Raw genomic sequence first — 14,027 nt, forward strand, 5'->3', positions numbered from 1 at the left:
TGGCTAACACACCAGTTTGAAGTTAAACAGAATGCACAGTCTAAAGGCCATGAACAGCTGTGATTGATCTTCAGGAGCCAAATTGAAATGTGAATTGGATAAGTGTTAATTCTATGAAGGAAAAAAAAAAAATACCCCCCTCCCCACTTTCTTCCACACTGGGAATCAAATCCAGAGCCGTGTGCATGCCAGGCAAGCCCTCAACCACTGAGCTACACCCCAGCCTGAAAAAAAAAAAAATTAGTGTTGTGAAATATACAGATGCCTTTAACCATTCTTAGGTGTAATATAAATGGCATTCAGTACATTCTAAATGTTGTACAATTGCCACCACTGTCCATTTCCAAAATGTTTCCCTCATTCCAAACTGAAACAAGACCATGAAGCAGTGACTTCCCTGCTACTTTTCCTCTCAGTCCCTGAACACCACTATTCTATGAAGTTGACTTTTCTAGGAACCTCACATAAGTGGAATCACACAATATTTGTCCTTTTTTGACTGGACTTCTTTATTTAGCATAATGTCTTTGAAGTTGTAAAAAAATACTGACATAAATACATATTCTATATAAATATATATATCATTTATAAATATATAAATCTATTTATTTATTTATCTCTAAAACTGGCTCAGGGAGTGGAATGTAGAAGGTACTTAAAAAGTAAGACTGGGACTGGAGCTGGAGCTCAGTGGCAGAGCACTTAACCTAGCAGGCATGAGGCACTAGGTTTGATCTTCAGCAGCACATAAAAATAAACAAATAAAATAAAGGCATTATGTCCATCTACAACTACAAAAAAAAATTTTTTTTAAAAAGTAATACTAAATAATATACCATGAAAAAAATTTTTGAGTCAGCTTTCTCTGGAAAGGAGTTAGTTAAAAAGGGTTAATTATAATATTTCAAAAACTTATATGCATTTCTTTTTGACTGGTTTCTAAACAACATAATCCAAGTCAATTAACTGGTACAGTTATTCAAATAAAATAAAAATATAAACGAATGAACCACAATTTCAAACACAAATGCAGATGGCTTCTCACTTCTTAAAAATAAACAAATGTGTGAAGCATTAATTATAGTTTTTTTTTTACAGTAGAACATGTCATAATGTGTTATATAAACTTTCCAATAAATACACTCAGAAGGTTAAATGTAAGCACTGCAAAACCGCTCCTATTTACAGGATTTATGTAGGTTACGATTGCAGAAGTGAAACTTTTGTATTTGTGGAACTTACGGAGAGATAACTTGCTCTCTGATTGGTATAAGGAAAAGAAAGTAAAAACCGCTTATCCTGGAAGTCATCAAATCCTAATTCTGATCTTGGCTATTGATTCAAGAATTGCCTATGTCATTTTTTCAACTGAAAGTACAATGGAAACAAATCTACAGGGTTAAATAGTTAAGATGCAAAAATTACAATCTAAAATCATATTTTTTAACTTAACCAAAGATCAGCATTACTTTTCCCAATATTTTTTAAACAGCAACTTCTGTTTAAATTGTTATGGGATGTTATGAAAACATCCCATAATTCCTAGTATGAGCAACTTTCTCCTAACCAGGCACTACTGTTGTACAGGATACATTGGATAATGATTAACCCCTGTATTAGTCTGTTATTGTAACAAATACCTAAGACAATAACTCATTAACAAATAAAGTTTATTTGGCTCACAGTTTTGAAGGTAACGGTCCATGATTGACTGACCTCTGTTGCTTTGGGCCTATGGTGAAGTAGCCTGGCAGAAACATGTGAGAGCAACCATTCACTTCTCACCCAGGAAGTGAAAGAATGGAAGAGGAAGATGCTGGAGTCCCCCCATCCCCTTCAAGGGCACACCCCTAATGATGTGAAGATCTCCCACTTAGCCCCATATCTTAAAGCTTCTATACCATTCTGGAGGCAGGCATGGTGACCCTTGCCTATAATCCCAAAGACTCAGGAGGCTGAGGCAGGAAGATCACAAGTTGGAGGCTGGCCTAGCAACTTAGCAAGGCCCTGTCTCAAAATAACAAATAAATAAAATAAGAAGGTCAGGGGCTGTAGCTCAGTTGTAAAACAACCCTGGGCTTAATCCCTAGTATCAAAAAAAAAAAAAAAAAAATCTTCTGTAACTTTCTAATAGCACATGCTGGGGACCAAGGCTTTACCACATGGGCCTTTGTGGAGTACTTAAGATCCAAACTAGAGCAATCTCATATTTTCCACATTTTTGAGATGTTCAGAAAATTTATGAGAAACTGCCTCATTCTATATTTAAATCTTATGGCAAGATTTCTCAGAGTCTTTGTTATGCTAATGTTCGGTGTGAGTCTTTTGAAGAGGCCAATACATGACAGTTTCCTAAGCTTTCTTAAATCCAGAACCTATATTTCACAGGTCTTCTTGTACTGCTAGTGTTGCCTGGGATATATTTTGGGAAATGCTGGGTCCAAAAATGGCTTAGAGAAAAATAATAAAAATGATAAAAGGACTTGGAAATTGTATTTATACCTCCATGTTGAGTAGTCATGTGTTTCTCAGGCAATTTAGAAGGTGACTAGACATTGGCGTTCAGGGCTTTGGGCAAAAACAAAACAAAACTTGGTTCAAATTCCAATTCCACCACCTAGTGGCTGTGTGTTATGGGCTAATTGTTTAATGTCATTTTGTCTCAGTTTTCTGTCTATCTTAGTAAATTGTGCCAGGATGATATGAGATAATAACTAATTGTATTGATTGAAATCCAGCTGGGAGATAGTAATTATTTATCAGAAATTATTAATAAAAAGAGTTGTTAACTGAAAAGTGGAATGGAAATCACAGAGGTATAATAGAGAGAACAATTGCAGGATGCAACTACCACCTACAGGGCTGAGGAAACAAAGTGAAACTGAACTTAGAAAAATTTAGACATTTGGAGGAAGGGCCCCCACAGCACTGAAACTCAGACCTCTGCTGGACTGCAGCTGGGGTCCTGAATCAGGGTGAGGAAGCAGGTTTGGCAAATGTTGGAAGAACTATAATCTTGAACAAAAGTTGCTCTTGGAATAAGTGAGACCTGGGATGATGGTCACAGGAACAGGAAGCAATCAGGAAATCCACAGAAAACAAACGGGAAGGAGAAATCCCTTCTTCCCTATCTTAATTCCTTCTATTGCTCTGATTGGCGAAGCCTAAGGGAGTCCTAACCTCAGCACCACAAAGCAGGGATAGAAGGGTAAGTTTGGAGTTGAGAGACAAAAACTTAATTGCTGGCAATAATACAAAGCATTCACAGCAGAGAAAGATACATACTAGCTGTTCCTTCTCCTCCTAACCTGCTGACTCAGTCCTGTGCTTGGTACATATCTGCAGAATTTCTGTAGGATCTAGCTATGATAAACATAGAAGATATTAACTGCCTGAAGTTTCAATGACTTAAATAAAACAAACAAGGTAGGCTTAACAGTGCACCTCACTCTTACAATGTTTAAGATCGAACTCTTGATTCATCAACTCCTGTCCCCAAACACCTTCTTCCCTCAGATTTTTAAAAGTGCAACTCAGACAAGGTTACCTCCTTGCTTTAACTCTGATGTCTTCTCACTGCACAGACAACAATGCTCACTTCTGCCCATGGCCAGTAAGGCCTGCTTGCCCTCTGTCAAACTCCGCCCATACTGCTCCTCCTTGTTCATTCAGTTCCAATCACAGGCCTCTTCTCAGTTCTTCTTACAACCCCAGCTCTATCTCCTATTTGGTCATTGAACTTTCTGGTCCTTCCACCCAAAATGCTGTATCCAGACTCTTGACAAGGCTGGTTCTCTCTGAACCCTCAGGTCTCAGCAAAACTATAGGCTCTCCAAGGAGGTCTTCCCTGACACCATCATATCTGCAGTAATTGCACTCATCCCCAGGATCAAAATTCAAGTCTTCAGACCCTTTCTGTTCCTCATCTGAATCACTGTAATTGCATCTTTTTTTAAAAAACATTTTTCTTAGTTGTAGATGGACACAATACCTTTATTTTAATTATTTATGTGGTGCTAAGGATCAAACCCAGTGTCTTACATGTCCACCACTGAGCCACAACCCCAGCTCCCCATAATCGCATCTTGATCTCAATTTTCCTACTTCTATAGTTCTCCCAATTCAATGCTAAACCATCCTCCCAACTTGTATGCTTATTTATGTGATTGACATGTTTGATAGCTAATCCAATATTAATAAAATTTAATTTCTTAAGTAGATAAAAATAAACATGAGTTCTAATACCTTCCCTACACTCCACATTGCAGACTGCTACCCTGCAAGCCACCTCCAATCCTGATATTTCTAAACTACGCATATGGTTTTGTTCTGTTTAAAATGACTGTAGATTCCTCAATTCTTTATTTATTCATTCAAGAAATATTTGTTAAATGGTAACCTCTGTGCAAATCAATGGGAATGCACAAATAAGTCAGTACCTCTCCTGAGCAGTTTCTTAGTTTACTGAGAGACACAAAGAAGTAAATAAGCATTTAACACATAATGTGATAAGTGTTAAGAGGGCTTAAGCATGGTCTATTATGAAAACATATGAAAAATGCACTACTTCATATTTGTAAGTCATCCTGTAAGAGACAAGAAACAAACAAAAAATCTATACCTGAGAGACACAATTAGGTGTTGGCTAGGCAGAACTAGGAGCCAAAAGTGAGGTTGGTGTAGAAGGAAAGAAAGGAGACAGGCACAGACATTAATAACATAAAGTGAAATCAAGATTTATTAACTGAGCAAGTGTAGGATGAGGGGTGAAGGACCAGAAGGAGTGGAATATAATTCTGTGGTGTTTAGATAGTTGGGAAGACAGCAATGTCACTAGCTAAGGAGGGGAAAATGGGAGAGAGATTTTTATAGAAAAATATGTTCTACTTTGGATATGTTGGAAGAGCATAAGGGAGATATGAGTAGAACTATCTATTAGCCACTAAGAAAGTTTAAAATTCAGCAGAAAGATCAGAAGTAGATAACTGGATGGAAGAAGAATCGGCCTACAAGTAAAGTTGAACACAACAGTGAGAACACAGGCAGTAAGCTCTCAAATAGGTACTACTTGACTGCCAGGTGCACCACCTGAATAGTGCTTAACAACAAGACATGGGACCAATGAGTGATGTGTGAAACTCTTAGAGAGAAAGAAAGAGAAGAAATCCATGACTGTGAAATCTGTGGGCTGCCTGCATTAGAAACATCTAAGGGCTTATTAGAATAAAGATTCATGGGCCAGATTCCAGATCTATTGAATCAGAATTTAAGAGGAATGAGACTGGGGGCTTGCATTTTTCCCTGTCCTCCAAAAAAACAATTTTTTTCCCCCAAAACAATTGTTAAACACCATTAAAATGTAATGGAACATGATGACTCAGGAGCCAAGGGAAAAGTTAGGTATGGAATCCTTCACGGGACCATGATAAATGAGGCAAGAAAATATCATTGGCTGGGGTAAATCAGAGCTCAGAGCTCAGTGGGCATCCATGGGAATTCAGCTCAAGTAGAACAATGGGAATCTAAAAGAAGAGGTAGAATTAATAATGAATGAGAGACAAGAAAACAAAAATGACTACAGTATAGGCTTCAGAGGCTCCCAGACTTAGCATTGTATTAGAATTACCTAGGGAACTTCTGTCTCAATATGTCAAGGATCACCATCAGCACTGAGAAATTATTGGTGTAGACTTCTTTCTCAAAATATCTTGAGCTAAGGGAAATATAAAAAAGATGGGCACTGTATAGGAATTTCAGGATTGAATGAGAAACAGGGTTGAGGAAGGAATTTTCCTTAGTAGTAGTGTTATCTAGCATAATTTGAGGCTAAAGGAAACAAGTTAGGTTGAAGATGGAAGAGAACAGAAGTACATGTTATTCTTTTGTTTCTCACAGACACCATTCCAGCAATTGTTCCTATTATCCCCAGCATCCTCAATTTTTCCCCTTTCCACTGAAGCATTCTCACAGGCATTTAAACATACTGCCATTTGCTCCCACCTTAAAATTAAATTCTGGTGAACTCAGTATCCCCCTAAGGTTACCACAAAATTTTCCTACTCTCCTTTATAACAAAATCCTCAAAAGAATTGTTTCTATTTGCTGCCTCCAATTCCCCTCCTCCAAAACTCTCCTGACTTCATCTCAAACAAGTTTTTGCTACACATACCACCAAAATTGTTTCTAACCAGACCACAAATCACATCTGCATTGCCAAATCCAATGGTCAATTCTCAGGCCTCACAAAAACAATATCATTCAACATAGATCACTCTCTCCTCTATGAAATTTTCACTTGGTGTCTAGGAAACTTAGTGGTGGTGGCTTAAACTATAATTGAAAATTCTTTACTATTCCTTCCATCAAGAGATGAAATCTGTCTGCTTCCCTTGAATCTGGATGGTCTTGTGACTGCTTTGACCAATAGGACACATTGGAAATGGTGCTATGTGACTTCCAAGACTAGGTTATGAAAGAGAAAGCATCCTAAGACTGACTAGATGCAACACAAGGATGTCCATTCTGCCCTCTTCTATTTAATTTCCAGGGAAATTCTATCCAGGAAAGTTAAGCAGGAAAATGAAATGCATCCACATTAGAAAGGAAGAAGTAAAGGAAACTCTTTTTGCATATGACATGATCTTGCATACAGAAAAGGTATAAGCAATCCACTAAAAAACTATTAGAACTAGCAAACAAGTTTAGCAAATTTGAAGCACACAATGTCCATATAAAATCAGTTGTATTTCTATACTCAGCAATGAGCAATTTGGTGAATAAATTCAATGTGGCATAGATATACAATGAAATAGAATTTGGCAATAAAAAGGAATGAAGTATTGATTTATGTGATAATATGAATGAACTTTGAAAACATTATAAGAAACCAATTGTAAAAGACCACAAATTGTGTGATTTTACTTATGATCCCATGTGATTCCTTTCCATGAAATGAACAGGGTAATCTATAAAGGCAGAAAGTAGACTAGTGCTTGCCTGTGGCCAGGAAGGAATGGGGGAATTGGAGGTAATTTAATGGTCACAGGTTTTTTGAAATTAATACAGAAGATTTAGCCCAGGGGTGTTTTACCACTGAGCTACATCTCGAGCTCCTTTTATTTTTAATTTTGAGACAGAGTCTTACTAAGTTGCTCAGGAACAAGTCACTGGGATTACAGGTGTGCACTACCACACCTGGCTACTGGGTTTCTTTTTTGGAGTAGTAATATCCCAAACTTAATTACTAAAATTCCAATTTCAGTAATATTCTAAAATTGACTTCAGAGATGGTAGTACAGCTTTGGGAATATATTAAAACTATTTAATGATACACTTTGAATGTGGGGGGATTGTATGGTATATAAACTCTGTTGCTTTAAAAAAAAAAAAAAGGCCATGCAGCTTTTGCCAAGGTCATTGCAAACACTTGCTCTTGGAGCTCTAGATCCCTCATTTAGGAAGTTTGATTTCTCTGAGGCCACCAGATGTGTCAAAGAACAAATCAAATGGAAAATGTGTGGCCAGGAAGGGTTGGGGGAATTGGAGATAATTTAATGGTCACAGGGTTTTTGTTTTCATACAGAAAATTTAACTCAGGGGTGTTTTACCTCCTTTTGAGCAACTGTGTTTACTCAGACACTGTCTGAGTCATCATAGCCCAAGGTCCAAATACCTGAGTGAAGAAGCCTTCAGATGATTCTAGCCCTCCAGCCTTTAAGTCACTCTTAGCCATTTAGGTCTCCCCAACTAAGTCCCAGGCAAGGCTACCTACATCATACCCTGTTCTTATACCTGACTACAGAAACTGTGAACATAATAAAATGGTGGTCATCTAAGTACTAATAGATCATCGTAAAGACCATTCTTACGGTTTTCCGCTTTGTTGATTCCTTCTCAGTCTATTGATTCCTCTTTAATCCCCCTGAATATTAGAATATTCAAAATATCAGTCCACTCCATGGATTGACTATGCTAACTCCTATACAGTCTTCTGGCTTTAAATACCATGCTGATGACTCCCAATTTTATATCAGCTGGACCTCTCCTCTGAACTCCATTGTATATTCACCTGCTTACATGGCATCTCTACTTGGATTTCCAATTGTCATTTAAAACTGAATAAAAACAAAATTCCTCTTTTCCTCTAAACCTGTGTTTTTCTAATTGTCTCCATTTCAGTATATTGCAACCCTTGGCCTAGTAAGGGTCAAGATTAAGATGAAGATCTCTTATGAAGATAAACTCATGGCTTACTTCCTGGCCTCCTTCAGGTCTTTATTCTTAAGGAGGCTTTCCCCATATTTGAAACACTACCTCACCTCCATCTTCCACAGGCCCAACACATCCATCCCAGCTGTGGTTTTCTCCATAGCAGTTATCTTCACTTGATACACAGTATCTTTTACTAAGTGATCTGTCTACTAGAATGTGGACCCCACAGGGAAGTGTTTTCACTTGTTTTATTCACAGCTGTATCAGAAATGCCCAAACAAGGGATATCTTTGACATTCAATAATCATGTAATTATTGAATGCACAAAGAGTTCAGGAAGCAAGAACACAAGTAGAGTCTCAAAAGGAGGCAGAGTATGCTCTTCTCTTGGGGAAGAAAGAAAAGAATGTCTACTGGCTTTGAAGTAAGGACAGTAAAACCTATCACACATAGGGCTTACTCTGTGCTATACCCAGCCTAAGCATTTTACACATATTAACTGACACAAGCCTCTCAACAGCCTGTAGGTAGGTTCTATTATCACCATCTTATAGATGAGGAAACTGAAGTAGAGTGAGGTTAACTAATTTGTCCAAGGTGACAAGCAATTTGGGCCCATCATCACCTCACACCATACTACCTCTTGAAGTTTTTCACAGAGACTGATACAGCAGTGGTGGAATATGTAAGTTGAGAAGAGTAGAAGAGATTTGGAAAAACTGAGAGTTTGGTAGGAGGTCCACTGGGACAAATAATAATACATAAATAAAAGCACTTGTTGAGCAGGGCTGGAGATCTGGATGAAACTAAATAGCTTGGCTTTGTAGTGAATTCTACTAATTGGTAAAGTCACTTGAGTTTTGTTTTAATATAACACAGTTAAACCAAGTTTGTGGGTTGGTAAGGCAGGTGGAGTAGAGAAGTTAAGAAAACAAGATAAGCTGAAAACCATTTGAAATAGCTGAACAGGGAACCCAGGAGCAAGTTAATGCATCTTTAGAATACTCAGGACCTGGGAAACAGAAGTCATGGTGACAAGGAAGAAAAGATTTAGAAGAATATACTACAGCAGGTGTGCATACATACATGGAAAGATGGAGATACAGTTGTGGCAGGGGGTGGTCAGTGTTCAAGATCTAGGAAATGGAGCTGGGGAATTATCCAGAGGGATAGGGATAAGCTGAGGCAGGACTGAGTTACTATAGAGTACAGGAGGCTGACGTCACTTCCACCTACTTTTCCCAAATCTTATGTTGATTCCTCAAATTCCCATGAGCCAAGAAAAACCCTTCATTCCATAACTAATGGTAAGGCTTAAAAAGTAGGAGAACCCCATTGGAGATAATTCAATGACTTGTGTCAAGTCCTCAGGTAACAGTTTTTAAGTTCCTTCCTTGGATCTGGTTTAGACATTAAGAATTCTCAGCAGGCACCAAGTTGGGAAGAAAGAAAGAGTCGCTGAGGGAGGAAGTGGCCAGTCACTTGTCAAGTCTGCTGGAATATAGCCCTGGTTGAGATTTTTGTAGCAACTAGCCTATGTAAACTAAACATTTTATATTTCTAATAATCCATTCAAATAAAATGCTTTTCCAGATTGTCTCACACAATGTCACTATTCACTGCTACTGGCAAATTCAGACGTAAACCTCTAGAAGTCAGTGTACAGAGGGTCCTTATGAAAGGGTTATATCCTGATAAACATAAGTGAGTTGAAAATATTGTAAATAAAAAAATGCATTGCATACATCTACCCTACTGAGCATCTTAATTTAGCAACACAGCACACAGCAGACTGTCAGTTGTTTACCTTCAGATGGTGTGGCTGACTGGAAGCTGTGGCTTCTTGCAGATGCCCAGTATTATAGGAGAGTATCATTTTGTATATCATTGGCCTAGGAGAAGAAAAAATCTAAATCTTCAAGTACAATCTACTAAATGTTCATCACTTTTGCAGCACTGTCAAATTCAAAATCATTAAGTGGAATCATTGCAAGTTGGGGGGCCATCTATCCTTGTTTTTATTTGATGCCTATCAAATTCTTCATATTAAGTGCAACAAAGGGCAGGAAAAACAATAACTTTAGCTGCAAGAGGAGCAGAAGGAAAATCACCTTTAAGAGTTAAGAAAAATAATGGATAAATGGATATCAAAATGTAGAATAAAATATGAGAGTTATATTAAAAGGCTCCTTAAAAGGAGTGAAATTCAGATGCAAGGTACAACATGGATAAACCCTGGAAACGTTATGCTAAGTAAAATAAGCCAGTCAGGAAAGGACAAATATTATATAATTCTACTTACATGAGGCCCTAGAAAAAAATTCATGGAAAGGAGGATGGTGTTTAGCACATGCTAGGGGGAAGGCAGAAGGGGGGTTAGGGTTTAACAAGTTCCAAGTTTCAGCTGGTATGATAAAGTTTTATAAATACATTGTGGTGATGGTTGCACAATAATGTGACTGTACTTAATGTCACTGAGTTTTACCCTTAAAAATGGTTAAAATGGTAAATTTTATGTCATGTATATTTTAGTATAAAAAATGGAGTAAGATTCAGGGTAACCCTTGAGAAAGCAACTATGTATCTAGGACAGTTTAGGTACAAGCCAGGACAGAGAAAATGATCTGAGTAACCACCAATTTCCAAAGTGAGTTTTCAGGATTCATTGTTAATTTGTGGGCCAAGTGCAATAGAGACTACAGTTTGGGCTGGCTGCTTCCACTGGCAGAGTTGCAAAGAGCCTTAGGAATTTCCAAGGGTGGGGATGGATGTGTTTCTATCCATCAATACTCTTTTTTAGGCACAAATATTTTAAGGTCAAGAGCCTTGCCTGATCCTTTGTACCCCAGACCCTAAAAGGTATTTATTACATAGCTATTGAATGCAGATGAAAGTTTGATTTGGCTTATAAAACAGAGAACAAGATCTTCTTGAGAGTGTTATCAATATCTGATTGGAATGAAATGATATTTAAAAACACTGATATAAAAGGTAAGGCATTATTTTTAATATAAATAGGACAAAAAAGACTTGAAAATTTTCCTGAATGTTATAGTTCACTTGCCATGGTCTACTTGCCTTGGTGAATCACATTTGACAAATGAGCTAATAAATTTAATTATCCCAGAAGCTTTATTACCCAGGTTTTATATATCTTTCTCCTTTAGATGAGTATCATTTTAATCCATGATACACTGAGAACACTCAATGACTATATTTTGCATTTATGGTTTAAGAACCTATATTAAAAAATTAAGACTTGTATTTGGTAACTATGATGATAAGAGAAATTAGAAACCAAATAGATGGACATTTATAAAAGCATATTTCAAGGAAGGATTTAAAATGAGAAGCCCTTTCTAACTCCTAATTTTTCCTAATATCACTCCAGATTACGTCAAAGGGAAAACAGTTAGGAATCCTGAGACTTTTACCATCTAAAATTTTGGATAGGCTGCTTTCCAGGATGATTTTTCTAATCAACAAATGAAATATTCTAGTAGAAAAAAGGCCAAATGTTTATATTCTTCTCAAGAGTTAAATGAATTTTTATGTATTATCATAGATCATATTCCAACGTTCACCATACTGAATAGGAAGGAATAATTAATTTTCATCATCCATGTACTGTACAAATAAGAAGTTAAAATAGAATTTTCTTTTATGGTCAATACTGTAGATTCCATGTTACGATTAATTCTAAGAACCCAAATTTCTGCATCTTAGGTAGAAAGTGTACTTTTACAGTTGTAACAACATCTTCAAAGAGTTTTCAGTTTGTCTTTATCTTGCTCTTTCTGACTGCAAAGTGCAAAAGATTCCTGCACAAACTGCCTGCACATTGGGCACTGCTGAAAATACTTGACACAGCCGTCACACAGGCACGTGTGCCTGCAGGGCAATAGCACCCAGTTCACACTTCCATTCTGGCAAACCACACAGTCCTTGCTGTTCTCTTCAGACAGCTCCACTTCACTTTCAGACAGTCCAGCCTTTTCCAACAAACTTCGATCTGCATTTTTTTCTTCAGCAGAGGGATTGCTGGAAGGAGGTGAATTATTATTTGCAGACATGAAAAGTTGCTGAAAATCAAAGGAACAAGTGTAAAAATAACTATAAATGACAATTACTCTTTATATCTGGGGGTCATAGAGCTACTCAAAACTTGTGAGCTAGCAAATCCATTAGCAAAGAACAGTTACCTTCTATAATAACTAACTGAAAAATATAATTATCTCTTTGTAAACAGCCGTTCTTTGAAGCTCCATAAACAAAAATGGGAGAGATAAGACAACAGGGTACAACTTACCTTCAGATCATGAAATTGACCTTGGGCCAGAAGTAAATATTGATACAATATTCTGCAGGAAAGTTTATAAGTCTTATCAGGAATATGAATTACTGATACCATGGAAATCTAAAATAAAAATTAAACACTAGTCAATATTTAATCTTATAATATTATTTTAGAATTATGTGAAAAAAATGTTTCTTAGAGTCTATATATTTTTAAAAAATCTAATCTATAAATTATAGTCACTGAAGAACCATTGCTAGTTATACATTTTTGCTATAAGTATCTTAATTATACTCAAATTTATGAATGTGATCCCCATAAAAATTCCAGTGAGCTTTTTTTTATAGACCTAAGGTATTGACTTTAAAATTCTCATATGGAGCTCTTGCCTGGTATGGCACAAGGTCCTCTAACATTAAAACAGTGTGATACTGGCACATGAAGAGTCAGAGAGGTGAAACAGAATAAGCAGTGCAGAGACAGACCTAATTATGTGCAAGAATATGATGAAAGTGTCATCTCAAATCACCAGGCAAAAAACCTTTTTAATAAACAGTATTGGGTCAAATGGATACCTATTTTGAAAAATGTAAAATTAGATGCATTCCTTATGCAAAATATAAGAATAAACTCCAAGCCTGGCACATTAGCACATGCCTGTAATCCCAGTGAGACTGAGGCAACAGGATCAAGAGTTCAAAGCCAGTCTCAGCAAAAGCCAGGCACTAAGCAACTCAGTGAGATCCTGTCTCTGAATAAAATACTAAAAAGGGCTGGGGATGTGGCTCAGTGGTTGAGTACCCTTGAGTTCAATTCCCAGTATCCCCCATCTCGAAAAAAAAGAATAAGCTCCAATCATAAGAAATCAACATGTAAAAAAAAAAAAATAGAATTATACAAGTGATATACAGATGTCCCCAGAAAAACCTCATGTGGTAATGCAGGCATGTCTGGTGGTGAAATTATTGGATTATGGGAGTTGTAGTCTGGTTAGTGGATTAATTCATTTGATGGATTAATAATTTAAGTGGATTACTTGGTGGTAACTGTAGATAGGTGGGTGTGGTTGGAACAAATATGTCACTGTGGGTATGTCCTTGGGGATTATACTTTGTCCCTGGCTGGCTCACTTTCTTCCTGCTACCTGGATGCCATGAGGCAAGCAGTTTTCTCTACCATACCCTCCACCATGGTGTTCTGCCTTACCTCTGGCCCACAGCAGTGAGGTCAGTCAAGCATGGACTGAACCTATATGGGCCCAAAATAAGTTTTTCCTCCTCAAAGTTGTTCTTGTCAGGTCATAACCATGGAAAGCTGTCTAACAACAAGTACTAGAAAAAAACTGGTAAATTTCTTTCGTCTCAGTGTAGGAAAAGACTTTTCTAACTATGACTTAAACCCCAGAGGTAGCCTGGGCATGGTGGCATACATCTGTAAACAGAGCTACTTAGGAGGCTGAGGCAGGAGGATCACAAGTTTGAGGCCAGCCTAGGTAACTTAGTGAACTCTGTTTCAAGAT

At 37.2% G+C, this 14,027-nt stretch overlaps 1 protein-coding gene across 1 annotated transcript in view; it reads right to left on the minus strand.

Annotated features, from left to right (window-relative positions):
• Window positions 1-266: 266 nt before the first annotated feature.
• The window catches only part of Cgrrf1 (cell growth regulator with ring finger domain 1), a 53,536-nt gene continuing 39,775 nt past the window's right edge, over window positions 267-14,027 (minus strand). The window contains exons 5-6 of the mRNA XM_027929798.3: window positions 12,521-12,628; window positions 267-12,293 (exon numbers count right to left, since the gene is read on the minus strand). Coding sequence (XP_027785599.1) covers window positions 11,973-12,293; window positions 12,521-12,628 — 429 coding nt within the window. The 3' untranslated portion in view covers window positions 267-11,972. The remainder of the gene's footprint in view (window positions 12,294-12,520; window positions 12,629-14,027) is intronic.

This window comes from Marmota flaviventris, chromosome 2 (genome assembly GCF_047511675.1).
Source record: "Marmota flaviventris isolate mMarFla1 chromosome 2, mMarFla1.hap1, whole genome shotgun sequence".
Lineage (NCBI taxonomy): Eukaryota > Metazoa > Chordata > Mammalia > Rodentia > Sciuridae > Marmota > Marmota flaviventris.